Raw genomic sequence first — 19874 nt, forward strand, 5'->3', positions numbered from 1 at the left:
TGAATTAATGCAGTTCACATAGGGAAAGGGCAAAAGGAATGGGTTTCTAGAATCAAATAGCATGGGGCACATGGGTGCCACAGTCAGTTAAGTGTTTGACTCTTGATTTCAGCTCAGATCTTGAGATTGAACCCCGCACTAGACTCCTCAGTCAGCATAAAGTCTGCCTAAAGACTATCTTCCCCTCTCCCTCTACCCCTTCCTCCATATTTGCTCTCTCTCTCTCTCTCTAGATCTCTAAATTAGTCTTTTTTTAAAAAATAGAATCAAAGAGCATATGAGAAGGAGCCTTAGAAAATGTCTTATTCTGAAAGCAGATATGGTTCACAATTTATGGTCATGTTTAGTCACTGCATGAAATCCTTGAGCTCACACATTATGTCTTCCTCATCTCTGTGGTCCTAGCACCCTACACAGTGCCTAGCACCATGTGGTGCTCAAGATGTGTCCAACAAATGGAAGTAGCCAGCCACAAATTTCCTTAATATCATTATGCGAAATAAATACAAATGAGCATCCTGCCAACATAAACTTTGCAAATTCTAGCTCACCAATTCTAAATCACATTTGATGAAATTTTCCAAAATTACGAATTTCATTCTGGAAAATAAAATATTAGCATAATAAAAGTGTTGAAAGTATAAAAAGGCAAAAAACTTTTTAAAGTACAGAGATGATCTGATGGAAAAGTCAAACAGTAACGAAATTCGTTCTTCTGATCATTTTAGGGAAGTACTAAGAACATATTCAAGAGTTTTTTCCTAAAAAAAAAAAAAAGTTTTTTTCCTGTTATAAAACAAAAATTCAAATAAATGTTACTGACTCAGTTCTTCAGAAAAGGAAAATTATGTGAGTCACAGTTAAGGCTGAGTCAGTGAGATAGTTCCTATATTGTAATCATTTTGATATAATTTGACAAAAGAATTTAAGGGAATATTTCAAAAATTTATTTAGGAACAACCCTCAAACCAAAAGAACATAGTTCAATCTTCCAAATATATTAAAACAGTGGCTAAACAAATATTACTGTGTCTTATACAACTTTATTGCCACTAGTAATAGTGAAATATTTGACTTTTATTTTTAAATCACTAACAACAGAAGCAAGGACATCATACTAAGGGAAGAGTGCCATTGAAGGAAGGATGTTACAGAAGGAATTTTTGTCATCAAATTTTCATTTCTTTTTAGATATGACACTGGCTGATGTTTGGAGAATGAACTAGGAGATAAGGGACTTCAGAGAAATAATTTCAGTTAGTATACTTACTAAGCAAAAGAAGATGTTGGCCCGTTGTAGAAAAGTGGCAACAGGACAGAGGAAAGAGGATTACTGACATAATTAGGAAATTGAATAGACAGGATTTAATAACTGACTAAGGGGGTAGGAGGTGTAAAAAAGGAAGAGGTCAAGGATTTTGCCCAGTTTCTGACTTGCCCAAATACATGGTAGTGATGTTTAATGAAAAAGAGAAAAGGAAAAGTTTTGGGGAAAAGGTGAGGAGCTTAGTTTTAGACATGTGAAGTTTGAGAAACCTGAAGGAAATGAAGAGGATTGTATAGACCTCAGTGAAGGAACAGGAATGGCAGTGATTACCTAGGGGGAATGTGCTGACTCAGGAAACGTGCATGTGTGTGTTTGTGTCCATGCACATCCATGCAGATTCTAAGAAATGCTCACATTTAAGCAACCCCTCAAAAAGGGATAACAATCCACAAAAGAGAATTGAAGAGGAGGAAGGTGGTAGAAATGAATAATTCTCACATCAATACTAAATATTTACTGAACACTTAATATGTATCAGAGAGTGTGCTAAGCATCTTATTAATCATCATTACAATTAGAAGAGGCAGGCACTATGTTTATCTCTACAATAGATGTTCGAGAAGTGTAAATTCCTTGCCTGGGGCTTCCCAGCCAGTAAATATAAGGATTTGAGTCCTGGAAGACCTCACTCTGGAACCTGAGCCACTATTTTATATAAGCCATTGAGGAGTCAAAGAAGTCGAACTTTTGGCTTTTTTTTTTTTTTTTTTCAAGACAACACCAGTGACCACCTGTGTCAAATGTTGCTCATTAAGTCATGTAAAATAAATGCTTAGTCTTGTTCACTAATGAGACTTAGGAGAGCACATGGTATGTGAGTCTACACATAGTTGTGGATGGGATGATAGGTCCTCTACACAAACCTCTATGTTTTTTGTGTCTGAGTTGCTCTACTTTCCCTAGAGAAGCAGCTCAGGCATTGGGTGATGAAGTATATACATTGTTACCTTGTCTTTATTCTTCCAAAATTCTTTTAGAAACTATGAAGTATTCATGTAAAAGTATTTGTAATATTTTATTTTGTCCTTCCCTTCCCCTATGTTCATCTGTTTTGTTTCTTAAATTCCATGCAGACCATAATGGACGCCGAACTTTAGGAAACAAACTGAGGTTCGCTCGAGGGGAGGTGGGGGGAAGGGGTAATTGGGTGATGGGCATTAAGGAGGGCACTTGATGTAATGAGCACTGAGTGTTCTTTGCAACTGATGAATCACTAAACTCTACCTCTGAAACTAAAAACAAAAATAAAACAGAACAAAACAACAAATAAAAGCATTTGTAATACCAAGCCAAGGCAAACAGTCTGTAGTTTTATAAGCTGCTACTGAAAAATCAAGAGTCACAAACCCAAGGTTATTTTTTTTTCAAGTTTCCTTGGGTCTAAGCATTCTGAGGATATACCAGTCTTCATATGTCTCCAGACAACTGCTTTGGAGACTCTTCAGAATGTCCATATGGGATTAAACAGGTTACTTCTAAGTTCAATCAGCTTTCATTGAAAGCTTAATGCTTTTATTGTTATGTACTAAAATGACAAATCATTTTTTTTATTTTGTAATATCCTGGTCAAATTATTTTTAGAATTTTTTTTATTCAACTAATGATTCTTTACTGAAACTCTGAGAGATCACTGAACCAAATCAATTACACAAAGGTTTATTGAATGTCTACTGTTGCCCAGGATTGTATTATGCAAGAAATGTGTATTGAGATTCCATGACATCAGTTTCTAAGAAAACAAAAAATACACATTGAGAATAAGTAATGAGTGTTTCTCTGAGTAGTTAAGGAGGATCCCAAGCACCAGTCCCAGGACTTGGTCCAATTTAGCAAACTTCCTGGTTTATAGATGATGATAGGCTTTTCTAGACTGTGAAGTAGTGAGATGATGCTGATGATCAGGGAAAGGGGGAGAGTAGGCATTAAGAGCAAGAGAAAGGACATATTATCTTGGACAAAATAACCCAAGAAAACCTAAAGGTTGATGAGTTCTAAGGTAGCTGTTCAAACACAGAAATGGTGTGTGAAGATCTCACGAGAGACTTTAAAGACTGTTCTACATTATAACGCTGTAGTAGAAAAAGTCGTCTCAGATATTCAAGGTTACCGAGGGAAAAAGGGAAATGATTGCAGTTCCAGGCATGCTAAAATAATAATGCTTTTTCCGTGATGTTCTTTAAAAGATAAAAACTGAGAAACAATAAAATCATAAAACAGAACATGGAGTTCACCAGCTCAGAAGGTACTAAGAGTAGAGACTTATCTTAAAGACAAAACCATGTCTTCAAAATGAAAAGACAAGCACTACTTTGCACAGTAAGGAGTAAATTCAGGAAACATAGAGGGTGAGAAAGCAAAATGTATTCAACAATATTTGGCTAAATCCATGGATAATTACTCCATAATGGGCTATTAAAATAAAAAATCATGAAGCTGTTACATAGATCAACTAACAACCCTTCTGTCACCACCAGAGAGAAAAACAAAGCTATACATACCATGAATCTGCTGAGTGTGGCTTTTTAATGTCCTCTTAAGCATGCATATAAATTTATAAACATTTGATCTTTGACTCTAAAACTATAAAATATTTGTCACATAAAATCTTTTTAAAAATTTTTATTAAAATCATCTTTGGGTGCTAAATCTATTTTCTGCATAAGTGTTTTTCCTCATGAAAATACATTATTATTCTCATGAATATTTATATACTGTGCTTGTAGATAATAAGGACTTTATGACACCTTACAGACACTTGCTACTGTGAATATAAAACATAATATCAATTTTGCTTATGGTGGAAAAAAATAATATTGTTCAATTCAAAGAAGGAGAAACAAAGTCAACACTAAGAAAATATATTCCATTGATAATAATTTGGTTTACTTTGTAAGGTAATAATTAACATTTCTTGGTACTCAATTACAATTTACAAACTGTAGTATTTACTACAAATCCTGTGAACACACAAAATATTAATATAACACTAAAAGCCAGTGTGGTTACTTTTCCTAAAATGTATGGGTCTAGATCTGAGGCTTAATTTTATTTACTTTATTTTATTAAGTACAATAATACTGAATATTCATTTAAAATTAAAATCACATATACTTGTTACTTACAGAGAGCTTTTATATGTAATAAAGCTGTACAGTTTGGTGACATTTTACAATAAGGAGAGGATATGATCAAAACTTTGAAGGGTTTAGAATGCACAACAGTTAAGAGAGATTTTTGGAAAATAAATAATAAAAATAAAATTCTCTCAATTACATACCACTGCTCTAAAAAACAGAGAGTCTAAAGGACCATACAGTCCATAATTACTAAACATGAGACATCCCATCCTTAACACTGGAGTCAGACCACAAACGAGTCTAATATTCTACAATTCCACAGGCATCAGAAATTTAATCATTTAAAAAACAAAGCATGGAAAGTTGAAATGAGCAACATTCAGGGAAGAACAATTATCAGTTTTATTTGTTTAACCTCAGGAAGAAATCAATACAGTGACAAACTGTCTTTGTCTTAATAATTCCCACTGCTCAATCAAGCAGCCCCAAAGAATATCCCCACTTAGTGTAACAGGCTTAGAATTAAGACCAGTTTTATGTATCTGAGAAACAGTCTCAGAAAAAAATGCCCTCCCTATGTGGATCTAGTCCTCATGTCAGCTCAGCAGAAATGGAAGCCTTGCCAGCCCAGATGCTGACCATCCAATTAGGTCAATGAAGGTATAAGCAATTTTATTATATACTGTATATCATCAATGAAGAGTATGCATGAACACACACACATACAGACATACACACCTTTATGGAAACTCTTAGGTCACAGTAAAAATCTCTAGAAACAATCCAGTCTGGAAAAAAGCATTTACTCTTTCAACAAAAAGTTAGCAAGATCTTTCTAGAGACCATCATGTAAATTCAAAGTTGAATATGATAGAGAAAAAGAACAAATATTTATTGAGTGCTGATGAGTCAAGTACCATATTACAACCATAAGTTCATACATAATTAAAAAGAGTTAATTTTATTAACCACAGTATATAAATGAGAAATATCAAGTTCAACATCCTAAAAGATAACTTGCCCCAGATCACACAGCTAGTAAGGCACTGTGCCCTGATTCTATCTCTGATGGCTCACTCTGAGAACTATGTCATTCCATAACACATATCCTGCCTTCTGTCTGCAGGGAAATCACCAGTCACCTGGGAGTCAGGCTATTAATCAGAATCATAAGGAGACAGATTCATCTTTCCTGCATTATTATCTATCAGTCTTTTACAGCCATTCTATTTAAGGGCCTTCAGTTTTGAGCTATTTCAAATGACAGACAACTTTTGGTGGGGAGTGAGGAATGAATCAGAGAGCCCATTAATTATACAAAGTATACATTTTAAATAATACCAACTTTCTTCCAAAAGTGGAAGTTAATTTATATAACAGAAAGATATACCTGGAACTCTGCCATGGTTAACGATATTAATCTCTTTACAATATACTTTACTATCAGCAACCAATGTGCCAAAATTAACTTCTGACTCGATTTCCAATTGACAGGATGGAATCAACCTAGAGGAAGAGAAAAGTGGACACTATAATTAACAATTATACCCTCATACTTAAATCCACAGGGGGACATACATAGACACCTTTATTAATTCCTTGTAAGACACTTATGTTTCCTTACACGTCTGTTGATGGCATATTTATCAGTAAAGAGAACTGTAAATAGACATGAAAACAAGATAATGAGATGCATTTTAACAAAGAAATCAGACTTTATGCATCTAAGAACATGGTTACCCTCTTAAGTACTCACCTTGATAGGCTACCCACATATCTCAGTAGTTTTGTTGCTCCAAGCATTCTTGGAATCTCCACCTAAACCTATAATACACTCTTTAGGCCCTCCTCAAAAAGGATGGAATTGATCTTAACAAAGCAGTTTGGATGATGCCAAATCTGATGAAATAAAAGAAGGCACTATGCTATAAAATGCCATTTGGAGACTAAAGCAAGGTTTAAGCACAAAGAGATACGATTGATTATTCACCTGTGTCTCTAACTTAAAGGGCTCACTGTAGCACATCTATACCATATATTTCATACACCTTTTAAAAATCCATTATAATCCTATATGCATGTCTCATAAGGATATATATTTTTTGTATATGGCTAATTCATAATTTATAAACATCATTAAATATATTATCCTGTTTGATACTAAAAGTTTTGTGAAAGGGTAGTAAATATTATTATGGCTATGTTACAGATGAAAAGCCAAAGACTTCAAAAGTCTCAATGACTTACCCAAGAAATTATTTAGATATAATATTGGTGACCTTAGCCATGAATCTATTCTATTAGATTTGGAATGCATTACCCTTACAAACCTAAGGATAACAGCACCAATAATTAATAGAGTAATAACTGATCTTTACTGAGTCCTTACATACCAGACACATGATTTAAGTAATTTACTCCACATAGGATACAACCTCCAAGATATAAATACAGACACACATACACACACAATATATAAATGAAAATACCTGAACAAAATATTTACAAATGCTGCTTTATGCACTGGGTCTTCCTTCTGGCATATATGTTTATATGTGAGTGCTTGTGTATTATTAAATATGTACAGACATTCCAGAGATCAGCCAGGACTGTCCTGCATATGCTGCTTCTTTAAGGGATACCATGTTCTTCTCATAAAGACATTGTAATTTTGTAATAGGAAAAGGAAAGATCAATGACCCTAGTGTACTTAATTGCATTAATAAAGAGTTTACAGGATCTAAAGGAGGAACTCATTACACAAACAATATATGAAGCTGAACATTTTTTCAAACTATTTCTCTAGTTGGATACAGAGAAGTGTCTTAAAAATAATTCTGGGGGGCTGCCCGGGTGGCTCAGCGGTTTAGGGCCGCCTTCAGCCCAGGGCCTGATCCTGGAGACCTGGGATCGAGTCCTACGTCAGGCTCCCTGCCTGGAGCCTGCTTCTCCCTCTGCCCCTCTGCCTCTCTCTCTCTCTCTCTCCTTTCCTCTCTCTTTCTCTCTCTCTCTCTCTGTCTCTCATGAATAAATAAATAAAATCTTTTAAAAAAAGAACAGTTCTTTTTAAGATTTTATTTAGTTATTTGAGACAGAGAGAGAGAGAGAGAAAGAGAGAGAGAGAGCAAGTGAGGGCACAAGCCCGGGAAGAGGCAGAAGGAGAGAAGCAGACTCCCCACAGAGCAGGGAGCCAGATGTGGGGATCAGTCCTAGGACCCTGGGATCATAACCTGAGCGGAAGGCAGATGCTTAACCAACTGAGCCACCCAGGCACCCTTAAGAATATTTTCTTAAGAGTCTACTCTCACACACACACACACACACGCATATACATATATATACATATGTATACATATACACACACACAAACACACACACACTAGTCAGAGATTGTAATATGTAACAGTTATTCTGGCTTTCCTCTTGGTTTCTCTTCTATTTGATTAAAAAAAAGTATTTTCAATAATATTTTCTTCTTATGTTAACAGAGAATTTATGTTAAGAGACAGGAGAATAGTAGTTACTAGGGCCTGGGGGTGAGAAAATTGGTGAGATGTTGGTCAAAAAATACAAACTAGAAGATGAATTGGTTTTGAGGATCCAATGCCCAGCTTTGTGGTTACAGTTAACAACACTGCATTATGTATTTGAAAGTTGCTAAGAGACGAGATCTTAAACATTCTCACTACAAAATGAAATGATAAATATGTGATGTGGTGGAGGTGTTAGCTAACTCCACACTAGTAATGACATTGCAACATATAAATGTATGAAATCAACAGTAGATACAGCTTAAACTTATACAATGTTATATATCAATTATATCTCAATTTTAAAAAAGGAAAAAAATTAAGTATCAAACTTGGTAAGTTAAATTTATATTGCATGTCTGGATAGCTCAGTAGGTTAAGCATCTGCTTTCAGTTCAAGTCATGATCCCAGGGTCCTGGGATAGTCCCATGTCAGGCTCCCTGCTCAGCAGCGAGTCTGCTTCTCCCTCTCCCTCTTCCTCTCCCCCTGGCTTGTGTTCCCCCTCCCTCTCTTACACTCTCAAATAAATAAATAAATCTTTATAAAATAAATAAAAAATAAATTTACATTAATATAATTCATAAGAATTTTTTACAAAAAAGTATAGATTTATGATTACAGTAAATCTATTTATATACATATCTGTATACATACTGGCTACACATATTCATATGTACATATACAAATATACATATGCATATATCATATACAAATTTAAAACATAGTTTATTGGTGATCAGCAAAAATCTTTTAAGTATAAAAATGTAACACATTAGGATATGATGCTATGGTAGAGATGCAATGGAAGTACAAAACTGAGGGGGAAAATGAGGTAAATTTTTCAACTGTTAACAAATTATTATGGTATTTCCACTTTACTGGATATATTTGAAAAAAGCATATAATTATCTTATAGTAACATTTATTATGTACAAGCAATTACATCTTTGCAACTATTCAAGCTCATACCGGAAAGCTTTAGACATTTTTAAATGTGCAAGAGGGATGTAGTTTTTAGGGATACATTCTAAAAAAGTGCTCAAAATCATTGATTACATCATTTCTGCTAAAGTACAGATAATACAAACTTCTGGTTTCCTTGTACTGAGTTGTACAGAACTATAAACTCTAGAAATGGTGCAAGAGGCAAGCAAAGAATGTTCATATCAGCCTTATTTATAATAGCCAGAAACTGGAATCAGCCTGACATTCTTTAACAGGTCAATGGTTCAACAAACTGTGGTATACACATACCATGGAATAATACTCAACAATAAAAAGAAGCAAACTATTGATATAAACAAAAACTTTGTTGAATCTCCAGGGAATTTTGCTGAGTGAAAAAAAAAATCAATCTCAAAAGGCTATATAACATATTTCGTGGGGCATCTGGGTGGCTCAGTGGTTAAGCATCTGCCTTTGGCTCAGGTCATGATCCCACGGTCCTGTGGGATGGAGCCCCACATCGGACTCCCTGCAGGGAGCCTGCTTTTCCTTCTGCTTATGTCTCTGCCTCTCTCCCTGTGTCTCTCATGAATAAATAAATAACATCTTCTAAAAAAATAAATAACAATTTTGCATGACAAAATTTTAGAGATGGAAGACAGAACAGTGGTTTCCACAGTGTGGGGATAGGTATGAAGCAGAATGGAGGTGGATGTGGTTATTAAAAAGTTAACAGGAGAGATCTTTATGGTATTGGAACAGCTGAATATCTTGACTATGGTGGTGGATACAAAACCCTAAACACGTAATAGAATTGTACAGAACTTAAAAAGTTAACACGCACAGATACATACACACATACACATCTTCCTTCAGCCCCTTCCATCATACTTTAAGAGAGCAGCGTTGTCTTTATTTTGCAAATGTGATAAGCAGCTGACCTCTGATAAGAGAGGGCATACATTATGGGGATAAGACAAAATTCCTGTTTTCAAAGGAAGAAGTATCTTCAACTCTTCTCTCTATATACAGTACAAAAACAAATCTAAGTGCAACTCATAGTTATATCAATGTGCAGAATGAACCAAAAATGGCAGTAGTTAAAATAAATTGTAAAAGGTAAATTAAGGGGGTGCCTGGATGGCTCAGTCAGTTAAGTGTCTGCCTTCGGCTCAGGACATGTTCCCAGGGTCCTGGGATCAAGCCGCTTGTGGTCTCTCTTGCTATCTCTGTCACTATCTCTGTATCTCTCTCTAATAAAATCTTTTTTTATAAAGTAAATTGAGTATTTGTAATAGGCTAATAGCTTATCCATTTACTATCATGTGTCAACTGTTTGATTTCTTTATAGAATGCAGTGCTGTGCTTAATCAGAACTTCTCAAAAACATAGAGAACCACATAACTGCAGGTCTAAATTTACTTTATAAAAATTTTTTTTTTTTTAATTTTTTTTTTAATTTTTATTTATTTATGATAGTCAGAGAGAGAGAGAGAGGCAGAGACACAGGCAGAGGGAGAAGCAGGCTCCATGCACCGGGAGCCCGATGTGGGATTCGATCCCGGGTCTCCAGGATCGCGCCCTGGGCCAAAGGCAGGCGCTAAACCACTGCGCCACCCAGGGATCCCACTTTATAAAAATTTTTAAAATGCAAGGGAAATGATAAAAAGGCATGTCTAATAGAAATATTAATACTAATATTCCAATATTAATTCTGCTGGTGTTAGACAAATAGACACAAAAGAAGAATATCTATGGAATCACATTTTGCTAAGGGAGAGGTGGCTTCATATGTGTATGAATATGAATAAAAAATACAATTTTTCACACTAGTCTTAACAGGTAATTTTATGATGAACAAAAGTACGCTTTTTTCAACGTAAAATGAAAATGTCAATTTCCTGGTCAAATAAATAATTTGTATCAAAGTTAATCTCCAAATCAGTTACAGTTGATCCTCAGACAACACAGGTTTGAACTCAGTGCACTTACATGCAGATTTTTTTATAATACAGTACTATAAATGCATTTTCTCTTCATTATGATTTTCTTAAAATTTTTTCTCTAGCTTATTTTATTGTAAAATTACAGTATATAAGACATATAACATACACAATATGTGTTAACTGACTGTTATCAATAAGACTTCTAGTCAACAGTAGGCTATTAGTAGGGAGAGTCAAATGTTAATACACGGATTTTCAACTGCACGAGGGTTGGCAGATCTAACTCCTACATTGCTTAAGGGTCAACTGTACTTACTTCTGTGTTATATTCATTATATCAGTCCACATTTTTCAACCAATCTCAAAAGAGCACAATTTAGATTTTTTTAAGTCAAACATCTGCATTATTTAAAATTTAGTGAAGTAATCATGGCAATAATTAAATTAAATTATGGATACAAGTTCACAATCCATTTAAGAATATAGTCATCATAAAAATAGAGAGTAGAATGGTGGTTACCAGAGCCTAGGGCGTGGGGAAATTGGGGAGATGTTGGGCAAGGATACAAATAGGGAACTAGTAGATAAATAAGTCCTGGAGAGCTAATGTGCAACATAGTGATTATAGTCAACAACATCGTATTATAAACTTCAATGTTACAAGGAGATTAGATCTTAATTGCTCCCACCACAAAAAAGAAATGGTGACTATGTAATGTGATAGGGGTATTAGCTCTCCTTAGATTGGTAATCATATTGCAATATATAAATATATCACACCAACATGCTAACTTAAACTTGTACAATGCTTTGTGTCAATTGCATTTCAATAAAACAAAGAAAAGTAAGATGAGAAGGAGCAGCCATTGAAAAAGTATAGTATCAGGGAAGTCAAGAGAATAAAGTGGCACAAGAAGGCAATAATGGTTAATAGTGTCAAATGCTGCTGAGAAATGGAGTAAGGTAAAGACAGGAATTACCAACAGATTGGCAACACGCAAGAGGTAATTCACTGGAAAGCTCAGGAAGACAACCTGTCTGGGGTTTTGAAGTGAGAGTAGAATGTGAGACTGTAAAGACAGTAATAGAGCTTTATTTAATAAGTTTTGCCATCAAAGGTACCAAAAAACACGGTAGAAATAAAATAGGATGTGAGCCAAGGGGAAAAAACAGAATACATGCAATTATTGAATGTTTTTATTTAAAAATACCAGAAAGCTTGGGGTACCTGGGTGTCTCCATGTGTTGTTGGAATCTTGATTTAGGCTCAGGTCATGATCTCAGGGTCATGGTATTGAGCCTCGCAGGAAAGGCTCCATGCTCAGCAGGAAGTCTGCTGGATATTCTCTCCCTCTCTCTCCCTCTGCCCCTACCCTGCTTGCATGTGCCCTAGCTCTCTCTCTCTAAACTAAATAAGTAAATAGCTCTCTCTAAACTAAATAAGTAAATAGAGGTGCCTGGGTGGCTCAATTGGTTGAGTGGCTCTTGATTTTGGCTCAGGTTATATCAGAGTCATGGTATTGAGCCCAGTTGTGGGCTCAGCAGAGAGTCTGCTGGAGATTCTCTCTCTCCTTCTCCCTATGCCTTTCTCCACCCCCGTGCTCGCTCACTCACTCTCTCTCTCTGTAAAATAAATAAATCTTTAAATAAAAATTTTTTAAAAATTAAAAATACCAGAAAACCAGTCCTCCATTTGTTTTAAACACCACAGTTTCTTAAAAATTTGTCCTTTAAGTTTGGCTGTAAGGAAACTATGGACACAACAAGCCCTATTGTCCAGAGAAAATACAAAATATTACTTTGACCCTTATTTTCATTTGAAGAATGCTAAAAACGTCAGCATAAAATATGGAGAATACATACCCAATTAGAGGGATCTCTATTGTTTTATTTCCTATTGAAATAAGTAGCTGGTCAAAAGTGTCTTCATCTTTATCTGGATGGTATTCCACCATCGCTGTCATCTGAAGTCCAGAAGCAAGTGCTTTATCCAGTTTGGTCAACATCAATTTGAACTTTAGTGGAAGGAAAAAAAAAAATCAAATGAAACATCTTAACTCCTAATACGGAAATAATGTGAGCAACAGCAGTTAGAAGTATACATTATTTCAAGAGTTAGGTCAATGAGTTAGGTCAAGAGTTAGGTCAATACACAGACAATATTCCTTCCCTAAAGGCAAAGACTTAATTACCATATATGAATGTGTCAGATTCTAGATCCTGCAGATATGCTTTTAACAGAACATGGACTGAGGGACACCTGGGTGGCTCAGCGGTTGAGTGTCTGCCTTTGGCTCAAGGCATGATCCCAGTCCGGGAATCGAGTCCCGTATTGGGCTCCCTGCAAGAAGCCTGCTTCTCCCTCTGCCTATTTCTCTGCCTCTCTCTCTGTCTCATGAATAAATAAATAAAAACTCTTAAAAAAAAAAAAAAGCAGTACATGGACTGAAACTGACAATGCAGTCAGATGAGAATCATGTAAATGCTCATATAGACTCCTTTCGAAGTCTGAGGTACTTAAATAGAGAAAAAAGGGAGAGCAATCTAACAAAAATGTTGCTCAAACATCTATATATACATAACACACACATGCTTACATATATACATATGTATGTATACACATATACATATAGCATTTTTTAAAGATTTTATTTATTTGAGAGAGAGAGCAGGACTAGGGGTAAAGGCAGAGGGGGAGGGAGAAGCAGACTCCCTGCTGAGCAGGGAGTCCCATGGGGAGTGCTCAGTCCTGCAATTCCAGGATCACGACCTGAGCTGAAGGCAGACAGTTAACCAACTGAGCCTCCCAGACACCCCCATATAGCATTTTATATAGTTTTTCCATGGGGATTTAGAATCCATAATCTGGAGGAAATATAAAAAATGAATAGGGCACCTAGGTGGCTCAGTGGTTGAGCATATGCCTTTGGCTCAGGTCATGATCCCAGGGTCTTGCTTCTCTCTCTGCCTATGTCTCTGCCTCTCTCTGTGTCTCTCATGCATTAAAAACAAAAACAAAAACAAAAACAAAAACTGAATAGAATAAAAGGTTTTATTCCTTATTTTCTCCAACACTTTCATTCTTGTAAACCATTTGCTAGACTCTAGGAAAAATATGAAGGGAGAAAGAGAAGAACTACTATGTGTTGGACTCTCAATAAGTCAAGCATTTTTTTTAAAAATTTATTTACTTATTCATGAGAGACAGAGAGGCAGAGGCACAGGCAGAGGGAGAAGCAGGCTCCATGCAGGGAGCCTGACGTGGGACTCGATCCCCGGTCTCCAGGATCAGGCCCTGACTGAAGGCGACGCTAAACCGCTGAGCCACCAGGGCTGCCCAAGGTCAAGCATTCTCCATCTCATATCTCACACCATATAGTTCTGCAGTCCTATAAGGCTGATGTTAAGGGTCCCAGAATATAGAGGAGCAAACTGGGACTTGTAGAAGTTAATTAATGTCTAATGTCACTCTGACAGTGAAGATTCAAATCACACATCTATCTGACTCTAAAGTGTAAGCTCTTTCCCCACAACTAGAAAGAGTCCCTCTCCTGAATATATAATCTCCTTAAGGAAGTAGACTATATACCCCTAGAAAGTTAAATAATACAAGCCAAGGACTAATTAAGTGTCTTATGGGTAAATGAGACATAAGTAATGGAAATCCATGAAAAAAACATGATTATTATGGGCCAGAAAGGAGTGTACTTGGCCTAGGTTTAGAGAATGGTTGTGAAAGATGAGCAAGTAAGGTGCTCCCTATGGGGGCAAGAATATCTCAGATGCAAACAGAGAAAAGAATAAGCAAAATAGGGGCACCTGGCTGGCTCAGTAAGGCTCCCTGCTCAGCGGGGAGTCTGCTTTCCCTCTCACTCTGCCCATTCCCCTGCTCATGCTTTCTCTCTCTCAAATAAATAGAATCTTAAAAAAAAAAAAAAAAAGAACAAGCAAAATAGTCTCCCAGCAGGCAACTAATAAGCTACCCTTGCTGGGCAAAGAGCTTCAATCAGTAACAAGGGAGGTCTGTTGAAATTAATTATTCAGAGCTTTTCAAAATGCCAGGCTGAGTCTAAGGAGTACTTTCCAGCAATGAAGGACATAGGGCAGTGGAGTGATTTTGTTGAACAGTCTGAAAGCTTCATATTTCCAGCAAACTTCTGATACCTTAAAACCATCACAGTCCAACTCTCAAACCCCCTGCAATTACATAACAGCAAGAAGACAAGCGATCAATTATTCCCTGCATAAGCCTTGAGTGTTAGAAGTACACAAATCGGGTGTGACTATCTTTAAAGAAGCTGTATCTTCAAGAAGAAAAACCAGGACGGGGAGCCTGGGTTGCTAGGCCCATTAACTGTCTGCTTTCAGCTTGGGTCATGATCCTGGGGTGCTGGGATGGAGCCCCATGTGGGGCTTCCTGCTCAGTGGGGAGTCTGCTTCTTCTTTGCCCTCTGCCCCTCCCCTGCTCATGCTCACTCTAAAATAAAATCGTTTCAAATAAATAATTTTTAAAAATTAAAAAAAAAAAAAAAGGGAAAACCAGGGCTTCAGCAGCATGTGCTCCTGGTCAAACTACAAGTTGCTGAGTCCTCTGAGCTGAACACAAAGGTGTATAAGGCACCATCCCTACCTAGGAGCTAATGGTAGGAGGCACCACTGAGGTAAAACTAACATTACTAGACGTCATGGGGACCCAAGTCCAAACTATAATAAATGTTTATTAATTCAACTGGTATCCAGTAAAGAAGAAATAATTTGGAGATAATATGATAAGATTTAGAGAGTAAAAGAGAACTCACTTAGACCCTCAAAGATGGGTGAGCTTTGGAAAAGGGTGATTCTTGCAGGAGGTGGGAATGAAAACATGGGTCAAAAGAAAAAGGAGTCTAGGGGGGCCTGGGGGGTTCAGTCAGTTAAGCATCTGCCTTCGGTTCAGATCATGATTGTGGGATCCGAGACCCAATTCTGCAGTGTAGCTCCCTGATCTGCGTGGGGCTCCCTGCTCTGCGGGGAGCCAGCTTCTACCTCTCCTCCCTGCGTGTGCTTTCTCAAATAGATAATAATAAAAAAAAATCGTATCTCAATCTCACTCTTATTTTAGATCATGTGTATGAGTGAATGTTTACTATGATCACCTGTTATCAGGAGACTTGATATAGGAAAGGATAAGAATTTTTGACATGTAAGTGATAAATATGTTGATTTTTTAGTGGAACATTCCTAATGATAAATAGTATTGAATGCAGCTGGACTTATAGGTACAGAAATAGAAAGGTATCTATGATTTTTTGGTTAAAATGACATATTTGTTTGTATACACATAGGAAAATGTATAGTAGTGATTAGAACAGCAAGAAAAAGGCCTTTCATGTTCTACTTTCTACACTTAAAAAATTTGACGTACGATTTACCTAATACACAAATCTCGAAGGTAAAGTTTGATGAATTTTTATATAAACACACCCATGTAGCCACCATTTGTGTCAAATCGTAGAATATTTCCACCACTCTAGAATGTTCCCTTAAGTACCTGGAATAATCACACCATGGGAGTGACCACTGTACTGATTTAATGATTTAAGATTTTATTTATTTATTTGAGATAGAGAGGGAAAGAGCGTGGGGGGTGGGGGAAGGAGGGCAGAGGGGGCTCTATCCCAGGATCCCGGGATCCTAACTCGAGCCGAAGGCAGAACCTTAACTGACTCGGCCACGCAGGCGCCCCAAGATGGAATTCTGTCCACTATGAAATCAGAAGATGGGGACAGCGTCTCAGAACATTAATTTTGCTGATGACCTGTACTGACACCCCCCTCCCCCAGTTTCTAAGTCCTCTGAGGGTAGGGCTGTGTTCATGTTATATTCCTCACACCTACTGCCTATTACATAGTAGGTGTTCAACAAATGTTTGTTAGACTACGGAATAATAAACCTTTCCACTCTCCTAGAGTATCTCAGGCGCTTCATGGTTCAAAGGGTGGTTAATAGAGCATTTTGTGGATGTGACTCTGCAGTGTGTAAGCATGAATTCTGCGCTGTTGGGACCCAGACACGGGACCCCCCTCCCTTCTTTCCAAACCCAGAAGGATGAACTTGGGAGGTTCCAGGTCGACTTTTCCTCGCCCTGTCTCCCCAAACCACAACACTCACAAAACAAGGCAAAGCAAAACAAAAAGGCTATAGCACACGTCAGCACCGAGACCTAGATCGCCGCTCGCTCCGGGGAAGGTCAATCCTGCCCCCACTCCCGCAGCAGCCGGACGGCCTCTCTCGGACAAAGCGGCGCCCCCCCCCCCCGGGCCCAGGTGGGGAGGCGTTCTCGGAGCCCCCACTCTCCTGAGGTCCTGCTCCAGCACCCCCCAGTGTGTTACCTGCGGCTTGAGGGGCTCCTGAAACCGGATTTTCTGGTTGGAACCGCCGAGATTGTGCACAGTAACTGGGAGGCGGTACACCCTCCCGGCCAGCGCGTCCAGGAACTTCACCTCCGAGGGGGTCACCCGCAGCTGCACCTCCTTCTTTAGAGCCTCCCCGTCCTGGGGGACCAGGGAGCCCCTCTCGGCCTCCATGGTGGCCCCCTGGGTGACCCGCAAACGGCAGCTGACTCGACCTGCCGAGGGCCCGCGCGGACGCCGTCGCTAGGCAACCGACGGACGCCGCGCGCTCGCCCAGCTCCACCCCCACCCCCGGTGCCGCCTCAACTTTGCGAGTCGCTTTCGCGAAAGGAGAACGCGGGCGTCGGGGAGAGAACGCGGGGATGCAGCTGTCACCAGAGAAGCTGGAAACGTTCTAGGACAGCCCAAATCCCAGAGCCATCTCACTTTCTCAGGGCCTGACAGAATTTTAAGACGGCCCTGGGGGTGGGCGTTTTCCTGGACCTCTCTCAGGACAACGCTTGAAGAGCAGTGGAAGTGATGTGCCCACCGAGCCTCTTAAAGCGGCAAAATGTAACAGGAACAGAGGAATTCAATGGAAGCAGAGTCAGGCCCCCTGGGTGTCCCGCTCCTCGGCCTTTAGGCTATCGTAACTCAAACTGTAAGAGCAGTCCTCTGGGTGTTTTGTTAAAATGCAGATTTTGTTTCAGCAGATCTGGGGCAGGACCTAAGAATCTCTATTTGTAACAAGGTTCCAGGTGATTCCAACGCGGCAGGTCCAGGGAACACATACTGAGTACAGAAGCTTTACAAGTTTTGTTAACCACTCTAGGTTTGGGGGGACTTTTAAAAGATTTTATTTATTCATTCATGAGAGACCCACGCAGAGAGGCCGAGACATTGGCAGAGGGAGAAGCAGGCTCCCTGTGGGGAGCCCCAAGCGGGGCTGGATCCCAGAACCCCAGAATCAGGCCCTGAGTCAAAGGCAGAGAGGCTCAGCCGCTGAGCCACTCAGGCCTAACTCAGGTTAGGCGTCTCTAACCACTCTAGGTTTTAAATTTCTTCATTTGTGAAACCAAGATGCTGCTCAGAAGACAGAGATCAAAACTCTTCATCTCTAGTTAGATGAGCACCTTTCCAGCAAGTCCAGATTCACACTGCCCAGTACCTACTCTTTCTTCATTCTTTATCTGCTGTGATGGTTTTAGGGTTTTTTTTTTTAAATTTTTATCTATTTATGATAGTCACAGAGAGAGAGAGAGGCAGAAACACAGGCAGAGGGAGAAGCAGGCTCCATGCACCGGGAGCCCGACGTGGGATTCGATCCCGGGTCTCCAGGATCGCGCCCTGGGCCAAAGGCAGGCGCCAAACCGCTGCGCCACCCAGGGATCCCGGCTTTAGGGTTTTAAAACATTACATGAGTGGTATTTCCCTGCTTTAAATCTCCCTCTTATCATGACATTACAACATGCTGCTTCTATGAACCTTTATTAATTTGGAGTCAAGCTCTGCAGATATATTTATATACTGTGTAATTACACATATATTTATATTTACAAAATATATAGATATAGGGATCCCTGGGTGGCGCAGCGGTTTAGTGCCTGCCTTTGGGCCCAGGGCGCGATCCTGGAGACCCGGGATCGAATCCCACGTCGGGCTCCCGGTGCATGGAGCCTGTTTCTCCCTCTGCCTGTGTCTCTGCCTCTCTCGCTCTCTCTGTGTGACTATCATAAATAAATAAAAATTAAAAAAAAATATATAGATATATAAATGTATTTGTACATATAAATATATATATATATACACATATATATATGTATATATATATATTTGCTGTTTTCATTTCCTCCTTGCTATTGTACATAATTTTCATTCTGAGAGGACTGGCCTTTCATCTGCTGGCCAGTTATTTATCCCTCAAAACCACCGTTTTCCTTTTCTCACCAACTGTTGCAGCCCTTTAAACAGCTCTCAAAGTAGATACTGAAAAATTCTACTAGGGATCATTCTGCTTATTTCCTCATTGTTATCCTTTCCTTGGTATTTAGAAACTCTATCCACCATGAGAGTTTCCACTAGCTAAATATGAAGTAAAATGTCTGATTTCTAGTTCACATGGCAAAATGTAGACTCCATAGATAGCAGTTACATTTTCTCTTAAATTCAGATTAGAAGAATGGTCAAGTCTGCAGTGGGCATTTAGAAGGTCTCTCCTGAACTTCCAAGTCTCCATAACTGTATAGTTCATCATTCATTATAATAAGGGGTAACTTATTTATCCTATTGGTACTGTGGGAATCTTGGAAAACCCTTATGGGAAAGACTTTGAAAGTTTTTTTGAAAGAGGAGTCTGAATACAATCCAGGAAAATCTATTATAGTGGTTAGAGTAGTGACTGAGAAACAAGAGCTATTGAGAGAAGATAAACAGATCTTCCCTGAACACAAGACTATTAAAAATTTGGTAATTGATGTGTTTAAAAAATAATTTGATGGTGGATAGTCATAATGAAATTCACTAAGGTTACATATGATTAAAGTTTCATCCAGATAATGAAAAGCCATGCCAATGAGAATAAACTGATGACACTAATGCCCAGATAGAGTAGAATAGCATGACTTGGATAACAGTGACAAGGACCAAGAATTCTTGTCCCATTCAAGGTACACCTAGC

The 19874-nt window shown here is 38.4% G+C and overlaps 1 protein-coding gene across 5 annotated transcripts in view; it reads right to left on the reverse strand.

Moving 5' to 3' along the window:
• Positions 1-17486, reverse strand: part of CFAP47 (cilia and flagella associated protein 47) — a 513403-nt gene extending 495917 nt beyond the window's left edge. For 2 of the 5 annotated variants that reach the window (XM_077887395.1, XM_077887396.1), the window contains exons 1-3: positions 17198-17475; positions 12690-12841; positions 5795-5910 (exon numbers count right to left, since the gene is read on the reverse strand). In XM_077887395.1, the coding sequence (XP_077743521.1) occupies positions 5795-5910; positions 12690-12841; positions 17198-17392 (463 nt within the window). In that variant the 5' untranslated portion in view covers positions 17393-17475. Of the gene's footprint in view, positions 1-5794; positions 5911-12689; positions 12842-17197 lie in introns of all 5 variants that reach the window. The other 3 variants (XR_013374394.1, XR_013374395.1, XM_077887394.1) reach the window with 3 other exon arrangements.
• Between the last annotated feature and the right edge of the window lie 2388 nt (positions 17487-19874).

This window comes from Canis aureus, chromosome X, assembly GCF_053574225.1.
Source record: "Canis aureus isolate CA01 chromosome X, VMU_Caureus_v.1.0, whole genome shotgun sequence".
Classification (NCBI taxonomy): domain Eukaryota; kingdom Metazoa; phylum Chordata; class Mammalia; order Carnivora; family Canidae; genus Canis; species Canis aureus.